This window comes from Triticum dicoccoides, chromosome 7B (assembly GCF_002162155.2).
Source record: "Triticum dicoccoides isolate Atlit2015 ecotype Zavitan chromosome 7B, WEW_v2.0, whole genome shotgun sequence".
NCBI lineage: Eukaryota > Viridiplantae > Streptophyta > Magnoliopsida > Poales > Poaceae > Triticum > Triticum dicoccoides.
In genome coordinates, this window is record NC_041393.1 from 1,833,145 (window position 1) to 1,847,170 (window position 14,026).

The window sequence follows — 14,026 nt, forward strand, 5'->3', positions numbered from 1 at the left end:
TTTCTATTTAAAACTTTGCTATTGTTTCTTTTATTATTTCTCTTTTCTGTTTTAATTCATTTTAAAATATTCAGGCACTTTCTAAAAATATGTTTTCTTTATTATAATTACCCTTGTAATATTCGGCACCCGCCGGACATTTTTGTTTCAACCTTTGAAAATGTTTGTTGTTTGACATATTTAGAATTTAAATTTTGAAATGGTTTCGAATCATCTCGAGGTTAGCAACAGTAACCGAGGTGACATGGCATGATTAGCATGGGATTACTGTAGCATGATTATCCGGGCGTCACATGTGCTTAGCTAATTAAAACAACCATATCTTTTAAATCATATATTTGTTTTTAAAACTTCTTTTATATTTGAGCTCCTTGCACCAAAACCTTTAAAACAGGACCAATATTGAATAATTTTCGACCACATTTAAACTCAAACGTACATTTCACATTCCATTGGATTGTTTTATATTTCTATTCATTTTCAGAACCTGCATTTTACTTTCCACTGACTTGTTTCATAAAAATTACATCCATTTAGACTACACATTTTTCAATTATTGTATTTAATTTTTTTGAAACAAATTTTTACACATTTTCAAAAAATCAATTTGACAAGTTGACATTTTAATTTCATATTTGTTTTCACTTTCAAAACATACATTTCACTTTTCATTGACTTGTTTCACAAAACTCACATTTATTTTAATTGCATATTTTTTAAATAACCTATTTCACTCTTTTGAACAAATTATGACAAATTTCCAAAAATCAATTTGACAAGTTGACATTTTAATTTCATATTTGTTTTCACTTTGAAAACCTACGTTTCACTAACTTGTTTCACAAAAATCACATTTATTTCAATTGCACATTTTGAAATAACTTATTTCTCCTTTTGAACAAATTATTACACTTTTTCAGAAAATCAATTTCACAAGTTCATATTTTACATTCATATTAGTTTTCACTTTCAAAACCTACATTTCAGTATTTCACTGGCTTGTTTCCCAAAAATAACATTTATTTTAATTGCACATTTTGGAATAACCTATTTCACTCTTTTGACAAAATTATTACACATTTTCAAAAAATCAATTTCACTAGTTGAAATTTTAATTTCATATTTGTTTTCACTTTCAAAACCAACATTTCACTTCTCACTGGCTTGTTTCACAAAAATCAAATTTATTTCAATTGCACATTTTGTAAATAACCTATTTCACACTTTTGAACAAATTGTTACACATTCAACAAAGTCTATTTCAAAAGTCGACATTTTAATTTCATATTTGTTTTCACTTTCAGAACCTACATTTTATTTTTCATTGGCTTGTTTCACAAAAATCACTTTTATTTTAATTGCACATTTTTAAATAATCTATTTCACTCTTTTGAATAAATTTTTGCACGTTTTCAAATAATCAATTTCACAAGTTGACATTTCAATTTCATTTTTTCCACTTTCGGAACCTATATTTCAATTTCAAGTGGCTTGTTTCAGAAAAATCATCATCTATTTGTATTGCACATTTTTCAAATAACATATTTTGCTCTATTGAAAATTTGGAATAAACTGTTACACATTTCAAAACAATTTGCTTCACATTGTTTTTCAATCACATTTCAGCTGTTTAACTAGATTAACGTATCACACATATCAATTTGACAAATCTACACATCAATTTCAAAATTTCATAAACACAGAATCTTGCTTCAATTTATTTTCGGACCAGTTGAATCAATTCGTCAACATTGTGAATTATTATACACATATTTCACAAAATGCAACAACTATTTGTTCGTTTTCAAATTCTACACAAGCTACGGGAATGCAACAAATTTCAAAAGAAAAAAACCATTTCATTATATATATATATATATATAGGTTCAGTTTCATAATTAATATAATATACCATATTTTGCATAGACCATGAATTATAGTTTCAATACTAATATACCACTTATTAGTACTGGATATACTTACATCATAGATTAGTAGTCCACATATATTTACATTCAACGGCAAGAAGTAGAGAGAATGAGAGGTTAGGAGAGGTGGGCTTCTAGCTCATCCGAAGGCTTCAAACACATGTACTATAAAACCAGAAATCATGGAGAGAGGGGGGAGGGGGTTAACTTCATAGCTCACAAGAGGTTCATGCCGTAAACGATGTCGCAACACCTATTGCTTGCTTGTCGATGGTGAGACCCACCGGTGACTGATGTTGGAGCTAGGAGCTCAAATTACCGGGAGGATTTGCCCAACGGTCCTTGGCATCTCTCAGTCCAAGCGGTCGACGATGAGAAGGCCCTGGCCATCTATCTCCATGAGTCGTCGGGACCGTCGTTGGCCGATGGAGGCACGAACCTCGTCGGAGGAGCGCCATGGGTTACCAGATCTGATGCCAGCGCACGACCGACATGGCCTCGCGCTTTTCCAACCATGAATTCGTGCAGGTCCATCACACCACTGGATTCGTCATCGGTTGGCGTGATCCGGCCTCGTTGCCTCTCGGTTATTGGTGAATCTTGCGAAGAAAAAGATCGATCATGATGAGAAGATGGACGCTGGTTATCTTACCGGTACATACCTTTAACGCGCAAACTGACTTTCTGCAAATTCCAGGGAGACAAAGCTCACTGGGATTCTGAATGAACATATTTTGATGGTGGAAGAACTCCGGAGTAACTGACTACTAATGATGTTCTACTCTGCTAATGCTTGTCAATAATCACTAGTGTGGTTGAGAAACGCCATGGTTCTTCCGATCGAGGAGCCTGGTATATTCCCCGCCAGCTTGAGGTTATGACCCTGTGAGGCTATTAATTTCAAATCAAATCATTTTTTTGGCAATGCTTCATTCATTCATGCATGTAATGATTTGTCTATTGTGTTATTGCTTTTACTTTGTATACCTGCTAATGTGGCTATTAATTGTAGTCTTGCAGATAGGAGATGAGTGCACATCTTGGGCCTGCCTGTGCAAACAGTAAAATACAATGTTGGGTGTGCAAAATGGGAGCTCCTATCTGCCGCTCTTTGCGGCAGATCGATGGCTGAATGCACATGCTAGTACTTTACGGATGCAAGATAGAGTGAGTGAGGCTAGTACATTAGCGATGCAAAAAAAAAAGGGCGGAGAGTTGAACCTACGACGATCCCCCGACGGATCGAACTTACGGCGTCTCCCTAAAGTTGACGACCAGCCGGTCAATTGAACTAGCGAGCGTTGTTGATCCTACAATAGCGAAAATCCTTAATAACCAACTAAAACACAGATGCAATTTTATTTTACAAATTTCGAAGGCAAAACATTTTTTTAACAACGTGAATGCTACATGAAACGCGAATACTTCTCATATTCATTAACAAAAAATTTAAATATTCAAAACATTTTTGAGAACACAGACATTTTTCTGAAATCAAACAATTTTTGTGGACAAGAACATTTTTTTAAAATCATGTATTTTTTGAAACATGATATTTTTCGTAATCTAGACATAAATTGAGAACATGAACACTATTTTTGAAACATGAACATTTTCTGAAATTGCAAAACAAAATTTGGCAACACGAACATTTTTTGGAAATCCTGAACAAATTTTGAAAACACGAATAGAAATTTGCCAAAAGAACATTTCAAATCTTCCTACAATTTTTTGAATCACGAACAAATTTTAAAAAATTGAAAACGTTTTTTATATTTCTGAACATCTGTCGACAAACAAACCTGAAAAAATACAACATTAAAGAAAGTAAAAAAGGAAAGACAAAGAAATAAGAAAAAATAAAGTAAAATCAATAAATGAAAGAAACTACAAGAAAAGGAAAAGGTGACAAAAAATAAAAATAAAAAGTAAAAAACCAGTTCAGGAACCTTCTAGAAGGTTCTAGGAAGCAGAAAAAACCTTCTGGGAAACTCTAGAATGTTTCCAAAACCAGAAAACGCTGCAACTCGGTAACGGGGCGGCCCATGTCACCGCTTTATCACCAGCTCGGGTGCGAAAGGACAGTTTGACGCAGGATTCGTCAAATAGGATATTCCGTGACCAAAGCGGTGGCAAGCCCAGTGTGGGGGTGCTGCGCGTCCTTTTTTATCTTCATTTTTCCCCTCCTTTTCCTGTTCATTTTTAATGGAATTTCAAGAAATATGGAAAAAATGCAAACTTAAAAAATGTTCATGAATACAAAAAAAAAAGTTCATGAATTCAAAAACATGTCCATGACTTTGAAAGATGGCCTTGGATTTGAAAAATATTAGAGTATTCAAAAAAGTTTATCATTTGAAAAATTGTTCGCAAATAAGAAAAATCGTGGATACAGCAATTGTTCCCAAGTAACAGAAAGGAAAAACACAAAAAAAAGGTAGACAAATATGGATAGGCGTTTGCTCCTTACCCAGAAACCCTCACCATACATATGACAGACTCGTGGCCTGTAGCTCTCCCACGTGCGGCCTTAAATGACCTAGGCATAGCGACGGAACGCATTCTTTTATTTTTATTTATTCTCCTATATTGTCTTTGAAATGGTGTAAATGTATAAATATTTTTAAAAATAGTATTGTGTATTAAAATTTGTCCATCATGTCTTTGAAGAAAATACATGTCATTAGAAAAGTGTTCAAATACTTTAAATGTCTGTGTAAAAATAAAAGTAGGAAAAAAAATGAAGTGCAGTATGTGTCCCCCACATGACTTAATTTACTCCTTTTTTTATCATCCTCATTGCATATTTTAAATGACCAAAAAATCTAAATACAACAACAGAGTGCTATAGTATTATCTATCTCCTTTTGGAGTGGCAAAACTTAATTATTACCCCCACCGTTGTCAAATGTATCAAATGCCATTTTTTGCATCATTGTTTCCTAAGCTTGTTAACCATTTTTTTATAGTACACCACTACCTAGAAGCAAATAATAGGGCAAGTAATGTGGTGGAGAATGTCATTTGTTTGCATCTGCAGAATTGCAGTTTTCAAACCTCTGATGATTTTTTGTTGTTGTAAATAAATATTTTCAGGAAGCGGAGCAGATGAAACGGCCGGAAAGGCTCAAGCAAGAGAGGCAAAAGAGGATTGCTGCAAGAATCCTCAGAAAACCACAGCTAAAGCAAGCGCAGTGAGCAAGTCAACCTCATCCTTGGCTGAGATGAAAAAGGAGAAAAGTGGCAGCACAAATGACAGCTGCTCTATCTTAGTACCCATGTCTTGTTCTTACTTAATGCCTCAAGCTGCTCTATCTTAGCTGCTCGGCACTTTGGATTTGCTTTTGTTGCCTTCCAAACAGCTGAAAGAGACACCAACTAAAGAGAAGCAACAAATGCTTTGTAGACTAGAGATAATGCTTCATGGGAAACATAATTTTCAATATCGTTGACATCTAACCATACCATTCCTCCGTGGTATCCCTACTTTTGCTTGAGTACCTTTTCTCAAAGCAATTGGCAAATCAATTGACCCTTTTGTAGCCACTGACTATTCAGCCCGATCCCCATCAGAGGAGGAAATCACATCAGTATTACCATGTTGTTCTACTTGTGGCTGATCTAGTTGCTCCCCATTATGTCCAACACCATCACCTCGCCTCCGTGAATACACCTTTAGCCGTGGCTGATCTAGTTGCTCCCCTGATGTGCAACACCAACACCTCGCTTCCGTGAATACACCTTTAACTGTGCCTCTTGCTCTGTTGTCCACCTCGACACACTACCAGTTTGAGCGGTGCACCAACTTCCACATACTCAGTGCCATTGTCTGATTTAAGTGCTTGTATTTTCACATTGAAATGAGTCTGAACAAGTGCTTGTATGTTTAGCAAACTCAATCGCATCACACTTTAGCTTGCTCTTGTGCACACTACTCATCATGTCATGAAAAATTTGATACATTTTGTCGAAAGACACATGTCCCATAACACAATGATGAGTTATGGCTCTAGTTTATTTTTCCTCAGCAACTGTAGTTAGCATGTACATTCCCTCATTAGTGGAAAAAAGCCTAGCTATAGCGTAGCAAAAAAGTGTCTTGCTGACGTAGAGACCCAAAGCCACCAATATGGCGCCAGTGTTAAAAAATAGTGGTGGCTGGAGCCTACGCCAGCACTATTCTGTATACCTATGGTGTTGGGTTTAAACGCACGACGGCATTATAAATAATATCTATGGCGTGTGACATAGTTTAACGATAGTAATCAGTTACATCTTCTCTGCTCGTCCAACTCCAGCAAATGATTTTTTTGGTAATAAAAAAATAGATAATCATTACATAAAGAGGCTCATGAACTCAACAAGTTGATATTAAACTTCACAAAAGTTCACTCTAGTTACTCCATCGCTAGCTAGCTACTTAAAAAACTAATCCTCAGCAAGGATTATGCCCAGCTGGATCCGCTTCTTTCTATCTGCCTCTCCTTCTCTTCTGAAATGATCTACATCCATCTTCAGGTCAATCCTCTCACGTCTCCTATCCTCCTTCAGTTTATCCTGGTCCTCGACGAGCTTATCCCTCTCGTCCCTAAGCTGATTAGTCTCCTGAACGAGCCGAACAACATCCTTGCGTAGCTCTTTGATCTCCCCCTTTAGATTGTCATTTGCCCCTTGCACGCTCTTGATGACATACTCAAAAGTGTTTACGAATTCATTGTTGGCCATGTCCACATCGCACACCGACTCGTTGTTGCCTCCAGAGTTGGCCATGACCTACAAACACATCGCGTATATATACGATCAAGATAATATGCAATGTAAAATAGTTCATGCGTTGGAAAGATATGATTTGTAAGGTTTCATTATCAAATACTTGGTGTGAGCTGTATCAAAACAAAATCATATTCTTTTATAGTGAATAGTGCATGTGTTGGAAAGACATGATTTTGTTAATTAAGTAGACATGATTTTGTTAATTAAGTAGAATATATAAAATTAAGATATAGCAAACTGACTTCTATACATACACATACTATCATATATAAGAATAACTTATGTATGCAAAGCTATTAGATATACAAATACCAGTCAACCTATATAGAAATGTGTAAAGAAAACTAAATTGACAACTTTGAAGAACATACATAACACATTCTATAAATTTCTACTAAACTAGCCCAGATCCGCCAATGGAGGGGAGACACAATAGCAATCGGATGATTATCACTATAATTTTCGGCCGTTTGGCGTGTCCGCGATCGGAGGAGAGTGGATCTAACCTTGGTGCCGGTGGGGGCGGCGGGGGCGGTGGCGAGGGTGGCGGCGGGGCGGCGACGATGGTGGCGGCGGCTTTGGTCAAGAGGGAGTTGTGTCTACGACCGGGCCGGGTGGGGTGTGAAATGAGAGCGAGCGGTGGACTTATGTATTTTAAGTTGACTCAGATAGGTTATTGCCGGCGTTGGATAAAATGGCAATGCCATAGCCAATCACAGACCGAATAAAAAAGGATTAAAATTAATAAAAGACTTGACAAAATAAAAGACTCAAAATTTGAACCGGTGGTAAAAACTAAAATTCCTAACATGATAAAAACTGTAAAAATAATGATGACAAAAAAGCATAATATAATTATATACTTAAAACACTTGATAAAATAGGAAAAGTGTCTCTGGCATGCAAAGAAAAAGAACGCCAGCACTAACAAAATAACTATGGCGTTCGAAGAAAATCTACGTCACCAGTGGTTTCCAAACGGTGAGTGTATATGGGCTAATATATTTGTGGCGTTTACAAAACAAGCAACGCCAGCACTATGCTTGTAAGGCTGACATGCGGATTTGGCCTACGTCAGCACTATTTGAAAAAAATAATGCTGACGCGGATGTAAAATGCCGCGCCACCAACAAAAGTTATGGCTAGCACCTTTTCCACTAGTGCCTCCCTCGTCATGCTACGGTCCATTTACCACGAGACCCTAGGCCTCACTTGTATAGACAAAGTTGGCATAACTGGTAGCAGTGTCTTATCCTTTGGCTGGTAGCCTCCCTTAAGCTTAAGCAGGTACATTCACCGGAGCATTCCAAGAACCGCTACTCACATTCTGACCACCATACCTAGTCCAACCCCTCTGTTGCTACTGCCACCGCCATGCTCTTTGTCTCTGCCTCTTCTAAACTGAAGGAGTGAATGATTGGTATCAAGTTCATGGCACGTGATGGAGTTGTGACATGGAAACACAGAGCTCCTCCATCTCAACTCACAACTTAAAGGTTAGAGCATCTTTCTCATGTGTCCCCCCCTTAGATTTTTCCTTGTCAGTCTAGATTTCCTCTGTCTTCCTCTTGAGGCTCTCCAATTCCTTAACAATTTTAGTTTTCTCAGCGTTGAATGGCTTGCAAACGACCTCGTTTGCCTTCACCAACACACCCAATTCTATCCTAAGCCTCTCAACCTCTGCTATCGACATGCTATATTTCTTCTCTGAACCCTTCTCTGCACTCTCCTCACCACTCTTCTATGGCTCAACATCACCTCTTATCGTGTTATCATTCCCTACAGACTCATTGACTGCATTATCAGCATCAGAGATGAGATTGCCCACCTCTGTGCTATTTTTTGGAGCCTCCACAACCTAGTTGTTAGCATCACCGTGGCATGGCATCACACATCTCAGTCTCATTCTTCAAAGCATCCTCAACTGTGTTAGCAGAACCAGAGGCACAACCATCCATCTATAGGCAGTTCTCCTCAACAGCATTTTCCAGAGACTCACTTACTACTCCCTCCGTTCCGAATTACTTGTCTTGAATTTGTCTAGATACAGGTGTATCTAGACCCATTTTAGTGCTAGATACATCCGTATCTAGACAAATCTAAGACAAGTAATTCGGAACGGAGGGAGTACGTGTTAAGCACCAGCCGCAACTATGGCTTCTTCCATCTCCCGTCCCCCTGCACTTCCCCTTTTCCCAGCCTCCTGGCAAATCCAAGTCCTTGTGAAGCCTCTCGCACTGCCGAGCTACCTCAGATGCTTCCGGCCTCCTGCTGCTCTATGCGTGTGCCTTCCACGAAAGCACCCTCGTTGCCAAGATCGCCCATAACCCAGACGCCGGGGCACATCACGGATGACTTGTCGGTGCACCATGATGGCCTCATGTCGCCGACCTCCTTCTCCGTCAGGAAGTGCCTCTCCTTGAGCGTGAGGTTCTCCTCAAGCCCTTCTCCTCTTCCTCCGGAGCAGCCACCTCAAAGAATCCCGGTCGAAGCGTAGCTCCTCGTGTGCACCGCCGCTCATCGCTCTGCTCGATCACTGCCTCACGCATAGCCTCGCACACACCTCGCCCGCAGCTGCCTCTCCTTGCCAGGCACCACCATCGACTATGCCACCGCGTCTTCCCCGCTCACTGATACCATGTAGACATTGGAGGGCTGGAGACACACCTGTGGACTATGGTCAACCTCTTCGAGTGTTCTGGCAGCGCTTAGAGGCAGACATCTTCATGCGCCCCTTGTCTAGGTCAGCCACTCGAACGGTATGGTCCTCGGCCCCATGGGCCTGTATGAGACACATATACAACACCAACCAAATCCAACTAGATCAAAGAAGAAAGAAGGGCACTACGGCGCAACTCTTGATGGCAATAGCGAGAAACCTGACCGGTTATTGCCATTTATTCCTTGTCCCTGCTCACAGGCAGGGCAAGTTTTTTGTTGTCCCTGATACCCTCCAGGGATTCCTGCTCTGCCCTGACCCTGAGTTGCTAATGCGGTAGCACTGTAGGATGGTGGCCGCTTGGTTGCTGGACGGTGGTCGGTGGACCACAAAGATCAGTTTGGGACAGCACCACAACGTAGGGATTGGTAGCTCAGGACATCTTTTGCGACCAATGACTACTAGGATCAGTCAGAGGGGAGGTCGGGGGCGCGTCGGCGTAGTGCTGTGCGCGGGCGAGGATGGGGAACAGTCAAAGTGCGGATTGACGTGGTGGAGGCGTGGGGCTGACGGACCACCATCATCAGTGGCGGTTTAGCGGGAGCAGGCTAGCAAATGGCGGTTGGTGAAGTGGCCATTGGCAGCGGCGGCATGGACTTTGTGGGAATAGGGGAGGCTTAGTTCCTTAGGATCTCAAAGGAGGTCCCTCATGTTAGGCCTCTCCTGTCGATCGGTGCTATCAAGAGAGACAGTTGAGAGGAATAAATGACGAGAGATTGTTCATATCCTTTGCGTGGTTCACGTAAGATCACCGTCCACCTTCTTCCTCCACTGGGAGCAGTGTGAATGTAGGGCCACCCCTGCTGTGGAGGAAGCGGCGGCGGCGGTGGCGGTGGCGGCGACAGAAAGTGCATGCATGGGTGGACTTTTGCTAGCTAGAGTTAGGCACCCCAGTGCCACTTAGGGAGCGGCACAGAGTGGTTCCTTTAATAATCATTCATATTCATAATTTATAGTTAGTAAGCAAGTTACATATAGTTTCAAATTATTTGAAACTTATTGAACTTATTTTGAGGAAGTTTGGATTTTGCTGGATATTAGTGTTTTCTCTTAACTGCATTTAACATTTCCTACTTTCAAGGCATTTTACATTTCTGTTTACAATCCTATATTGATAGTAGTTACTTCCTCAGGTTGGTTCAAGTCCATTGCATTTCAAGGCTCCTCCGGAACTCGTCATGCATGATTTGGTGCATGATCTTGCATCAACAATTTTTGCTGATGAATTCATCGATTTGGATGCTACCAGAAGCACCAGCTGGAACAAAGCTCGTTACTACCGGCATGCACAATTAACCAACTTCAAGAATGATCCTAAGGTTTTCAAATATATTCCAGGCAAACTTAGATCCCTCCACTTTAGGGATTTGGGGGGAATGAAACTCCCGAAAAAGGCATTTTCTCGGTGCAAGTACATACGTGTCTTGGACCTAAGTGGACATTCAATGAATGGCCAATTAGCTCCAAGTATCATGGTGCTGCCACCTTCCATTAATAAATTGAAGCTAATTAGATATCTTGATGCCACAGGCTTGCCAATAACATCACTTCCTAAGAATTTTCATGCACTTCAAAACAAGGAAACTCTTATTCTATCCAATTCCTTGCTCGAAACCTTGCCTGACAATATTTGTCGCCTCACCAAACTATGTTATTTGGACCTATCCGGCGGTTGCAACCTAAGTAAGCTACCTGGTTCACTAGGGAAGCTCTCTCAGCTCTTTTTCCTTAATCTATGTGGGTGTTCTACACTCCAAGAGTTGCCTGAATCAATCTGTGAGCTTACATGCTTACACCACCTAGACATGTCAGATTGTTCTGCTATTCAAAAGCTGCCTGAAAATTTTGGTAGCCTTCTTAAACTCTCATTCTTAAACTTATCAAGTTGTTCAAAGCTCACCAAACTACCTGACAGTGTTAGCTTTCCGCATTTAGAACGCCTTAGCCTATCAAATTGCCATGAACTAGGAAACCTGCCAATTGATTTCGGCCACCTTCAGAAACTTGAGTTCTTGAACCTCTTTGGTTGCTACAAGGTGTCAATGCTGCCAGGGTCATTTTGCCAACTTAATCATTTGAAGTACCTAGATCTTTCAGATTGTCATAACCTCGAAGAACTCCCTAAATGTTTTGGTAACCTCTTCGAGCTTGAATATTTGAACCTAACAAGCTGCTCTAAGCTCCGACAATTGCCAGAGTCATTATGCAAATTGTTTAAGTTGAGATTTCTCTATTTGTCATACTGTCTGCAACTCAGAGGGCTCCCCTCCTCATTTGGTGACCTTAAGCTTCAAATACTGCACATGAGTGGTCTTATATTTATGGATGATTGCCCTGATAGCATTGGTGACATGACTAGTCTCACCCAGTTGGTATCTGATATTGCAACTTCCCATTTGCTTGAAAAGATTCAAGCAATTCGAAAGCATCTAAATCTTATGGGCACAGTAGTGCATCATGTACATGAGATAGAGAGTAGAGGATGTAGCAGTATAGTGGATCTTATGGGGTTGACTTGTTCAGAGCTGATACTTATAGGCCTTCAGAATGTCAGACATCCAGAAGATGCAGACAGAGTCAGCCTACGGGATAAATCAGATATTCGAGTGCTAAAACTTGACTGGCAAAATGAAGGAGGTAGATCTGTGCTGGACAGGCTCGTACCTCCTCGGACTCTTGAAAACTTTTGGCTAGTTGGGTATAGTAGCAAGGATTTCCCTAACTGGATATTTCACACCTCGTCTTACCTCCCTTTTGTCAGCGAACTGACTCTCAGTTGTTTGGAAGCATGTGATTGTCTTCCTCCATTTGGGGCACTACCAAATTTAAGAAAGCTGTCTCTGGAATACATTCCTAACATTAGGAAAATCGGTAAGGAATTCTATGGAGAGGGTGGACCTTGTACGAAGCTAAGAGTTCTGGTATTGACATTGATGGAGAATTTGATGGAATGGTGGACAACAGAGTCAGGTGAAGAAACTGAAGAGTTTCTAATCCCTAATTTGCATCATTTGCAGATAGTGGATTGCCCAAAGTTGAAGTTCCTACCATATCTCCCAAGAAGTATGATTTGGGTTATGGGCAACAGCGAGACAATTTTGCCAGAGCAAGGATTTGGAAAGCACTTGTCTTCCATTAATCCTTCTGCGATGGTTCTAAACAGATGTAGGTTCTCTCAAGACAAGTGGGATAGACTTCAACATTTTCCCACCCTTGAGATATTTCAAGTATCCTTCGTCAGTGGCTTGAGGGCGTTGCCAGAGGTCATGCAATGCTTCACCTCTCTCACTGGACTATATTTGTGGTCGTTGAAGGACCTGGAGACACTACCAGTATGGTTGGGCCACCTCGGTTCTCTAGAAGTATTTGAGATCCAAGATTGCCCCAACCTGACATGTTTGCCTGAAAGCATGAAGAAACTCACCGCTCTTACAGATCTGACGTTGATAGAGTGTAAAGGCCTGGAGACATTACCGGAATGGTTGGGACAGTTGACTTCTCTAGAAGAACTTACCATCAGAGATTGCCCCAACATGACATGTTTGCCTGAAAGCATACGGTGTCTCTCTGCCTTGAAGCTACTTGAAATTGCTCGATGTCCAAGTCTGATTGCGAGGTGCCAAGGGGAGGATGCCCACAAGATCTGTCACATCCCCAAAGTCGAATTCTGGCCTTGAAGGGGTTACTGTGAAGCGCTGTCGTACAAAATTGTTAGTCTCCTATGCAGAGTTCGTTTTCTGAGGCCACCTCTCCATCTTTACATGCTCCCGGTGGCTACATACTCCATACTCCATGCTAGAGTTGATGCCAGCTACTGCTAGAGTTGAGCCTTCCTTTTCAAATTTCTTTCACACCAAGCTCGCTGGGATTATCAAGGATCACATTTTGTTCTACATTCATGTATGTAATTTATTTGAAATATTTTTTGGCAGTGCTACATTCATGTATATAATTTATCTGTTGTGTTACTACTTCCTTTCTATACGAGGCAGTGCTAATGTGGTCATTGTATTCCAGACAGCGCACATCTTGGGCCTGCCTATGCAAACTACACGAGGGTGTGCTGTCACTTGCTTCATGATGATTCAGTAATACCAAGCCTAGCGCCCAAAGAATGGAAGACGACACAACTCGCATTGGCCGTCCCTTGCTGCATATATAATTTTGCTACTGTAAGTTGGCTCTGTACGTATACTTCAGTGACTGCAAGGCGTGTTTTTGATTTGTTCAAACTGTTTGATGATAAATATGTCGGTTTATATGTCTGTCCTCAAGTATGAATAATCACAGATTAGCTCATGTGCTGCTAAATACGAACCACTCCATCGATCCTAGCTAGGTAGAGCTTGGTAGCCGGTCTACTATGCTAATATTAGCATAATAATATTCTGCTAACACTTTTAAACGTCCTGCTGAATCTAAACGGACTTCATTTGGTAGCAAAAAAACTACACTGCTAGCAGAGAAAACTGCACGTGATTTTAAGTACTCCCTCCGTCCAAAATAAGTGTCTCGACTCTAGTGCAACTTTTTACTAAAGTTAGTACAAAGAGGTGACATTTATTTGGGACGAAGGGAGTACTATTTTTGACCCTTCTTTTTAACC

At 40.5% G+C, this 14,026-nt stretch overlaps 1 protein-coding gene across 1 annotated transcript; it reads left to right on the top strand.

The window, feature by feature from the left end:
* The first annotated feature begins 10,565 nt into the window (after nucleotides 1-10,565).
* LOC119336816 (putative disease resistance protein At3g14460) lies at nucleotides 10,566-13,097 on the top strand. The gene has a single exon (XM_037608897.1). It carries the CDS (start codon nucleotides 10,599-10,601, stop codon nucleotides 13,095-13,097), a length of 2,499 nt encoding a protein of 832 aa, XP_037464794.1. The 5' UTR covers nucleotides 10,566-10,598.
* The last annotated feature ends 929 nt before the right edge of the window (nucleotides 13,098-14,026 follow it).